This window comes from Helianthus annuus, chromosome 10 (assembly GCF_002127325.2).
Source record: "Helianthus annuus cultivar XRQ/B chromosome 10, HanXRQr2.0-SUNRISE, whole genome shotgun sequence".
NCBI classification, from domain to species: Eukaryota; Viridiplantae; Streptophyta; class Magnoliopsida; order Asterales; family Asteraceae; genus Helianthus; species Helianthus annuus.
Window position 1 is genome coordinate 169,944,109 of NC_035442.2, and position 10,098 is coordinate 169,954,206.

At 35.0% G+C, this 10,098-nt stretch overlaps 1 protein-coding gene across 1 annotated transcript; it reads left to right on the forward strand.

The window, feature by feature from the left end:
* Positions 1–779: 779 nt before the first annotated feature.
* LOC118482758 lies at positions 780–3,108 on the forward strand. The gene is made up of 3 exons (XM_035978411.1): positions 780–2,510; positions 2,588–2,866; positions 2,968–3,108. Exons 1-3 carry the CDS (start codon positions 780–782, stop codon positions 3,106–3,108), a joined length of 2,151 nt encoding a protein of 716 aa, XP_035834304.1.
* The last annotated feature ends 6,990 nt before the right edge of the window (positions 3,109–10,098 follow it).

Below are 10,098 nucleotides of genomic sequence, written 5' to 3' on the forward strand. Positions count from 1 at the left end.
TGTGAATTTAGGCTATAATTTGGGTACATTCAAGAAGCTCAGTGATATTTTGTTGAGTTTTGTTGTTCATTTCTCTTATGATTGATTTTGTGTTTATTTTTGTGAATTTAAGCTATAATTTGTGTAAATACAAGAAGCTCAGTTATATTTTGTTGAATTTTGTTGTTCAACCCGCTTCTGATTGATTTTGTGTGTTGATTTTTGTGAATTTAGGCTATAGTTTGTGTATATACAAGAAGCTCTATGATATTTGGTTGAATTTTGTTGCGTGCGTTGTTTTGTTAACTTTAGCGTTCATGTAATCACCAATATATATATATATATATATATATAGAAGTCAAAAAATAATAATAAATAAATAAAATAAAATAAAAGAGTTGGTAGTTTTGCCCTTTGTGTGGTGCCCGTTGTTTGTTACTTGTGGTTAGTTGTTAGTTGTAAGCATAGACATTAGAAACCATGATTTTTACTTGAGATCATGTCCAAGGACGAGAGGTGCAGGTAAGGATAAAGTTAGAAGCCATAGTTTACGGGTGGCGTCTTGGAACGTAGGAACTCTTAGTAGTAAATTGTTGTAAGTGATAGACGCACTTAAAAGACGTAGGGTACATATAGCGTGCCTTCAGGAGACTAGGTGGAAAGGACATAGAGTAGAAGAGCGCAATGGGTACAAGTTATTGTATTCTGGGTCGGATGGGGCCAAGAACAGAGTAGGATTTTTGGTGTCTGTAGAATTGCATAAGAATGTAATTGAGGTGATACGACACAACGATAGAATTATGGTGTTAAGGTTAGTATTAGGTGAGCAGGTAGTGACAGTGGTATGCGCATATGCACCGCATGTGGGACTAGGAGACCAAGTGAAAAGAGAGTTCTGGGATTGTCTAGATGTAGTAGTAAGGGCCATACCTAGGGAGGAGAAAATTTTTATAGGAGGAGATTTTAATGGACACATTGGTAAGGAAAGTGATGGCTTTGAGTTGGTGCATGGGGGTTTTGGTTTTGGTGATAGGAATGACCCTGGCAGAGACCTTCTAGACTTTGCGACAGCTCACGGTCTAGGTATTATAAACTCGTTCTTTAGGAAGAGAGAATCTCATTTGATCACTTTTAGTAGCGGAGGACATAACATGCAAATCGACAATCTTTTGATGAGGCAGGAAGATCGACGGATGTGGATGGACTGCAAGGTTATACCAGGGGAGACTTCAGCGGCTCAACATCATTTGCTAGTAGCAGATATAGCCCTAAAAGTAAGGCTAACTGATGGGGAGAGGAAAACCAGACCTAGGATCCGTTGGGGAAACTTGAAGGGAGAAAAAAGTATGATGTTTAGAGATAAAATTAACTCAATGACATCGATGCAACTAGGTGACGACGCAAACCGGATGTGGGAGGCTATGGCGACTACGATCACTACAGTGGCGAATGAGACGCTAGGGGTCACAACAGGAAAGACTGGTGGTCATAAGGAGTCCTGGTGGTGGAATGAAGACGTGCATACCAAAATAAAGGATAAGCAACAGAGTTTTAGAGATCTTTTGAGGTGCACAGATGAGGAGGAGCGGCTGAGGGTAAGGGAGATATACAAGAAGGCAAAAAGGGAAGCGAAAAAGGCGGTGACCGATGCAAAAAACACAGCCTATAAACAAATGTACGAACGTTTGGAAAGGAAAGAGGGGGAGCATGATATATTCAAGATTTCTAAAGCTAGGGAGCGAAGAAGACAAGATCTAGGAGTAGTAAAGTTTATCAAAGGAGAGGATGGACGTGTTTTAGTCAAGGCACATGACATTAAGTTGAGATGGCAAACCTACTTCCATAATCTTTTCAACCATGGAAGGGCATACCAACAAGATAGCAGCAATCCCAGGATTCAAAGGCGACAACAGAATAATTGCTACTGCAGGAGGATCACACATGACGAGGTGACGATGGCACTTAAGAAGATGGGAAGAGGAAAAGCAGTGGGTTTGGACAACATACTGATTGAAGTATGGAAGTGTTTGGGGGAAGAAGGAGTCCGATGGTTAACACTTTTGTTCAATTGTATTTTCAAGACTGGAAAAATGCCAGATCAGTGGAGGAGTAGTGTCGTGGTGCCTTTATACAAGAATAAAGGAGACGCTCAATGTTGTGGGAACTACAGAGGAATCAAACTGCTAAGTCACACTATGAAGCTCTGGGAGAGGGTAATTGAAACTAGAATTAGAAGAGAAACTCAGGTTTTAGTAAATCAATTTGGATTCATGAAAGGGAGCTCAACTACAGAAGCGATACATATTCTAAGGAGGTTGATGGAAAAATATAGAGCAAAGAAGCAAGATTTACATATGGTGTTTATCGACCTGGAAAAGGCATATGACACTGTCCCACGACAACTGATTTGGGATACTTTGGAGGGTCGCGGGCTATCGGGGAAATATATAGACATAATTAAGGATACATACGATAGAACGGAAACTAGTGTCCGCGCGCCTGTAGGAGATACAAACTTCTTTCCTGTGGAGGTAGGACTCCACCAAGGGTCTGCGTTGAGCCCTTTTCTTTTGCGGTTGTCTTGGATGAGTTGTCTAAGTTAATTCAGAAGACAGTTCCATGGTGCATGCTTTTTGCAGACGATATTGTGTTGATTGCAGAGACTAAACAGTGCCTGAACGCGAGGGTAGAGGAGTGGCGAGCAGCCTTAGAGGGCAAGGGCCTAAGGATTAGTCGATCTAAGACTGAGTATCTACATTGTGATTTCAGTGGTAGAGCCGATGATGATGACACCCAAATCACCATTGAGGATCAACTGGTCCCGCATGTAACTAGATTTAAGTATCTGGGGTCGTTTGTACAAAGAGATGGTGACATAGATAGTGATGTAACCCATCGCATACAGGCTAGCTGGTGTAGATGGAGGGCAGCCAGTGGGGTATTGTGCGATAGGAGGTTCCTAACTAAATTAAAGGGGAAATTTTATAGGGTAGCAGTCAGGCCCGTTATGCTACATGGAACAGACTGTTGGGCTATCAAGAAGACACAAGCGCGCAAGATGGAGGTAGCAGAGATGAGGATGTTGCGGTGGATGTGTGCACACACGAGGTTAGATCGGATAAGAAATGAGGTTTTTAGGGAAAGATTAGGAGTGGCTAGTATATAAGGAGGGGAGATTGAGATGGTTTGGGCATGTGAAGCGGAGGGAAACGACGACACCAGTTAGAGTAGTGGAAACTCTTACTGTCGAGGGGAGGAGAGGAAGAGGCAGACCCAAACTGACATGGGATGAGCAGATTAGGCATGATTTAGTAGAGTTGCATCTTTCTGAGGACATGGTCCAAGACAGGACTTCGTGGAGGCTTAGGATTAGGGTTAAGGACTTCTAGGAGATATTGCAGTAAGATCTTAGGTGTATTTTAAGGAGGTAGGTTTTTCTTACTCTTTAAGGGACTTTTCAGGTGATTGCCTTCTTGTAATTATGCCCAGATGATGTTGTATGCATGCTATTATACATGATTTACATTATATTGTGTCACTCGGTTAAATTTCTTGGTATGGGGGACTTCTTATTTCTATATTCTTTGACTTGGTGTGTTGGTTTGTTGGTTGTTGGTTTGTTGTTCGTTTTCGAGCTGAGGGTCTCTCTGGAAGCAGCCTCTCTATCCCTATGGATAGAGGAAAGGTCTGTCTACATCCCACCCTCCCCAGACCCTATAAATAGCTATGCTATTTGTGGGATTTACTGGGTATGGTTGTTGTTGTTGTTGTTTATTTAAAAAATTAAATTTGTCGTTTTAAAAAATATTCAAATAGCCCAGCGGGTCAGCCCAGCGAAGCCCACCAAACCCACACCGTGTTGAATGTGGGTCAGCCCATGTCTGCCCCCCCCCCCCCAAGCCACGTGTCAACTCATGCCCCAACCTAATCCCAACCCAAGCCCCACCATACCCCACGGTCTTAAAAACAACACTCGCTCTCCTCTCTCCTCCCTCCCTCTCACAACACCTTTCTCTCTCCTTAAATACATGTTTGTCACTACATACATCACCACACATTCTCTCCTCTACCTCACGCACTCTCTCATCCACCTCACCTTTCTCTCTGCTTAAAAACACTCAAATACACCTTATTGGGGATGCTCTAATTATAATCTTTACTCTATAATAAAAGAAACCATTTAAAGGACACTTGTCATCATATTAGGTCATGCCTTATGGATAAGTTTTGTTTTAGTTTAATCTCTTCTAATTAATTATAGATAACCCTCATACTAAATATTATTTAGTTTAATAACTTATAGATAATTATTATTTAGTTTAATCTTTTCTAATTAATTATAGATAACTCTCCTACTAAATATTATTAATTTAAGATATTTTAAATAACCAAATTATTTATCACCAAAATTAATATATTATTTATTTTTATTTTCATTATTAAAAAAATTATTATAACGATTTTATTACATAAATTTTAACAAATTGTATATAACTTTCAATATTACTTTACATATAAAATTAGATTTATTATGGGTTTTTTAAACGTAATTTATATTTTATCATTCAAATGGCTGCTTATTTGCTTATTGAATAACATGTTTGACCATTCTTTTTAATAATCATCTCCGTAGTAACCATATCTATCGCGTACCGAATATATCCATTAGTTTTTTAAATATAATTTTCTTTATTTGGTATATAAAATCATATTTATTTAAGCCGTGTAATGCACGAGCGTTTTTAAAGATATAACTTTTTTTTATTATTTGGTAAAAGATATTACATTTATTCAACCCGTGTAATACACGTTTTTTATTATTTGATATATAAAATTACATTTATTCAACCCGTGCAATAAAAGAGGTTTTTAAAAATATATTGTATTATTTAGTATATAAAATTCATTTATTTAACCCGTGTAATACACGGGGTTATAACCTAGTAAAAATAAAAGAAAACTGCTCGGATAGTCCCTGTGGTGTGCTCCATTTTTACCTTTAGTCCCTAACTTTCTAAAACTACAGCTATAGTCCCAAACTTTTGCAATTTGGTTTCCGGATAGTCCCTAACATGGATGGGAGTTAGTTTTTGGTGTTATGTAGGTGTGAAATAACGAGATTGCCCTTACTATCAATAAAAATAATTAAAACTCTCAACCAACTATAATATTAAAAAAATAGTGGGCCCCACCTTATCCTATACCCACACTCTCTTTTCCGTTTATCTCTTCGTCTTTCTTGTTTTTTTGTCTCCAACACCAATTAAACCACCACCACCACAATTAAACCACCACAACCATAAAACTCCATAAGTTCAAACAAAAATTCATCAAGATTCAAAGTCTAAATCAGATAGTTGGCCCCATGGTTCTTTGTCTGCAACACCTCAAGTTCAACCAAAAGTTCAATGTCTAAGTCAGAAACTAGGGGTGGAACTCGATGGTGGAAGTGAGTGATCCGGTGATGTTTTTGGGGTTTGTCGATGGTCGGTGTGAGGCAGAAGTTAAAGGATTTGCTTGTGGCTTCGGCGGCGTGTGGATTGCTTGATGAGGTGAAGCGATGGAGTGCTGGTGGCGGTTTGGTTGCATGGCGTGGTGGTGGTGGGAGAGGGATGAGGTTGGTGTTGTCAGGGACGTTACGACATCGGTTACTGAGACGGGCGTGGAGGCCGGTGCTTGTGGCGATTCACGAGTAAATGATTTGTTTGGGGAATGTAGAGATAGTTTCCAGTTCCAGTAATGATGATGATGGTTATGAATGTTTGATATATGATTCACCAACAAATTTCTTACATGTTTCGTAAACGATGGTGAAATGTGGAGATGTTGGTAGGGGTGCTGAAAGGTGGAGATGGTGGTGGTGGTGGTGATGAGAAGTGGGGAAGATGAAGTGGGTGAGGTGGTTATAGAAAACTTAGAAAATAAAAACAACAATAAACTATCAGGCTTTGACTATTATACCTATTATAATTTATAGTTGGGCCGACTCTTTAAAAGCCCATAAGAAAACTTTTAATAAGGGTCTTGTCTTCATAACCTGTGATACATCATCTTCTTCACAGCTTGGCAGAACTCCGAAACCTGCCGGAAAACTTTAAAATCTCTTTTATTTTCTTTTTTCTTTCAAGTCTAGTGGCTATTTGCTCAGGGGTTACTCATACATAAAATGGGGAAAGAAGAGAAAAATTTTACGAAGAAAAGAAAAAATTACCCTTCGCCAAAAAGTTGAGGGGTATCCCGGGCAACCCCTGCCTCCCTCGTAGATCCCCTCCTACTAACATGAACGAGGGTCTATTAACTTGAACGAAGATCATGTTTTTTTTTTTTTTTTTTTTTAACTTTTTACTATATTAAGTATCAAGTATATTTATATTAAACAATGTCATTACAAGCATGATAAAAAATGTTTTTTCCTTTCAAACCAAACCACTAACCAGTCTTTAAAGAATCCAGATTGTAGAACCATGAAGCAAAATGGAGAACCGCTTGTTTCATATCCAAAATCATCTACATTCATGTACCGATAAGGAACCAATATTTTCGATACAAGTACCAGTTAACACTAAGCTTATCACACTTAAAAAGTAAAGAAGATAATAATTATTATAATATGAAAATAATAAAACTATAAAAAAACTGTATATAATATTTTATTATATTATAATACTAGCTTACAACCCCGTGTATTACACGGGTTAAATAACGAAAAAATGTAAATTATAAACTTGTATATAATCCTTATTAATGAAATGACTTATTTAGATAAAATAGTAAAACAAAAGAACAGTTATATTTTCGCTATTCAAAATAATTTTCTACGTTTTCACTTCTCTTTTGAGATACTACAATCCATTTTATTATGTCTTCAAAAGAAGTAACACTAAAAAATAAAAAAATAATGATCATAAAATTGTAAGTATTTTTAAAAATAATTATAAGTTATGAGGTTATGGTAAACGAATTGTAATTAAATTCTACTATGTATATTAATGATATAATAAATACTTTGATATAAATATTACTTTTAGATATATGGATCATGAGACAAGATACGAATATCATCATTATATAGAAAATATTACATATTAAAAAAATCATACTAAAAATAAAGTATATGTTTAAAAAAGTAGGACTAAAGTTTTTTAAACTATAAATTTGAGCGCCTACAACAACTTTTTTAATTAGTAGTTGACATTTAAATATTGAAATTAAAATTTTTATAATATTATATAATGTCTTTATTTAGCATGATGATAATGTCTTTAGTTGCGTAATATGATTGAAATTAAGTTTAATATTTAAAACTCAATGTTATTAGGAAGTTGGACCATTTTTTTAAGATGAAAACATATTGATAGTAACATAAATTTAAAATTGGAAGAAAATATTGAACACGTGTATTACACGGCTTAAGTAAATATAATGTTATATACTTAATAGCAAAAAAAATATGTCTTTTAAAAACCATTTAGTGTTCGCTTTAAAGATAATTTGGTACTTTATTTAGATAATCCGCTTGTAATTTTAGTCTTCTAAGTTATATACTATAAGTACTTGTACATGTGATTTGATACTTTATTAGTAATTATTGTTTATATCCAAATAATATATTTTATCTTAACAAATATATATGGTTAGGGTAAAATGAAAATTTCGACAAGTTGTGAGAACTTAGAGAACTTGGCCTTACAAAAGGTTTTTTGAATTTTTTTACATGGCGTGTGAATGAGCGGTTAGAGACTCAAGACGTTAAACTTTTTTGTTTTAGATTCAAATGGTTAAAACCACTAAAACATAGGGACTCAAAAAGTAATTTACTATTAATTAAATTTGAAATTATACGTTTGATCTCTAAATATATTAAATAATCTTATACTTATTATATTATTTGATACATTTATCTTTGTTATAGATAATTATTAATTAAATTTGAATTTATACGTTTATCTCTAACTATATTAATTAATATTATATTATATTTTGTGTATATAAATTAATATGTAATACTATTATTAAAAGGAAGGAGGCACCAGAAAGTGACACAGACAAGTTGTGAGAACTTAGAGAACTTGGCCTTACAAAAGGTTTTTTGAATTTTTTTACATGGCGTGTGAATGAGTGCTCGGTTAGAGACTCAGGACGTTAAACTTTTTTATTTTAGATTCAAATGGTTAAAACCACTAAAACATAGGGACTCAAAAAGTAATTTACTATTAATTAAATTTGAAATTATACGTTTGATCTCTAAATATATTAAATAATCTTATACTTATTATATTATTTGATACATTTATCTTTGTTATAGATAATTATTAATTAAATTTGAATTTATACGTTTATCTCTAACTATATTAATTAATATTATATTATATTTTGTGTATATAAATTAATATGTAATACTATTATTAAAAGGAAGAAGCCACCAGAAAGTAACACGTGTACAAAAAGATTTTTGTTTATTAATATAGGAAGATAATAATTTACTTTTACTGTTCATTTCATTCTTCTATTAATATGTGTATATATATATATATATAATATTTTATTATATGATAATATATTTTACTTTTACTGTTCTTTTCATTCTTCTATTAATATATAGGAGAATTTAGGGCCATGTAGTGGTGCATAAATCGGGTTTTTTTTTAAAACTGGGTTTCGGGTAGGATCGAGTTTGGGTAGGATCGGGTTTTACAAAATCGGGTTTTTTTAAAAACCGGGTCGGGTCTGGGTTTTCTACCAAAAATGTATACCCTATATACCCGGGTTCGGGTAGGGTTCGGGTCGGGTTTTATAAAACCCGGGTATTATAATACCCTATTTCTGGGTTCGGGTCCGGTTCGGGTATTCATCGGGTAGGGTTCGGGTATGCATCGGGTTGGGAAAAAACCCGCACCGGGTATTTAAAAAACCTGACCGGAACTATGCTTATAAAATGTATCAAACATAACTCTCACACATAGACAACATAACTCTCACACATAGACATCAAATCTATTGATAAACAGAGGCACAATTTATAAACAGAGGCACAATTTATAGTTCTTCATGTGGTTATTTTTGAACTTTATAAACAGAGGCACAATTTATTAAATACAAAAACTAATAATGATATTAAACAAACAAAGAAAATAGAAGGGCCAACATATATTGGTATATTTGTTTTCACTTGTAATGAAATATACTAAACAATTAAGTAGTGGTGGCAAATATCATTAGAAACCTAATAATTAAACAAGATTACATCAAAGTGCATATATAATTTTGTTAAATCATAAGAACTAGAAGTCTTAATGCATACATAATTAAACAAGATTACATCAAAATCGGGTTTTTTTAAAATCGGTTCCGGGTATTTATAAAACCCGGTTCCGGGTTCGGGTATTTATAAAACCGGATTTCGGGTATAAACCGGGTATAAAAAAAACCGGTTCCGGGTTCGGGTTTTAGATCAAATATGCATACCCGGTCCCTACCCTACGGGTAGGGTCGGGTTCGGGTTCGGGTATAAAAAGCCCCGGGTTTTATAATACCCGGTTCCGGGTTTTTTTTTCGGGTCCGGGTCCGGATTCGGGTTTTTTGTGCACCACTAGGGCCATGTGCGCTTTGCCCATGTTAATAGATTTTCAAATACATTAGAATTGGGCTCTACATAGGCCCAATACAAGCCCAAATATATTGACAAGTTAAGTTGGCCGGACGGGTAAAACCGTCCAAAAACGATTTGCTAATTGTCGAGGTCTTTTTTTCATCAATAATAGTTGGTATCACAATTTCATACAATTGATCATATAGGTTCATCAATATTGCAACAAAAATTAATTATTACATAGCTAAGATGATAATAAAAATAAGGATTTTTGTTAACTTTCCTTGCTTTTGGTTAACATTTCATTTGTCAGCTAACCTAACCAATGGCATAACCGACCTAGACCGAAACCAGTTTGGAACTAATTCCGTACAAACCGGTTTGGTTTAGTGTACAAACCGTAGGTTTGGGAACGGTTCCCCTTCTCCACGCGAAAAACCAAACCGAACCGGTAAGAAAAACCGGTCCATTTATTTGAAAAAAGGTTATTTTATTGAACTTTATATAAAATTTTTATAAGGGAACCGTTT

Bases quoted from the DNA above. Each gene is read 5' to 3' on its own strand.
- LOC118482758 (XM_035978411.1), top strand. From the start codon at position 780: ATGGTGTTAAGGTTAGTATTAGGTGAGCAGGTAGTGACAGTGGTATGC. The intron at 2,511-2,587 runs GTAGGACTCCAC...AAGTTAATTCAG, and splicing joins CAAACTTCTTTCCTGTGGAG to AAGACAGTTCCATGGTGCAT. The intron at 2,867-2,967 runs GTAACCCATCGC...GAAATTTTATAG, and splicing joins ATGGTGACATAGATAGTGAT to GGTAGCAGTCAGGCCCGTTA.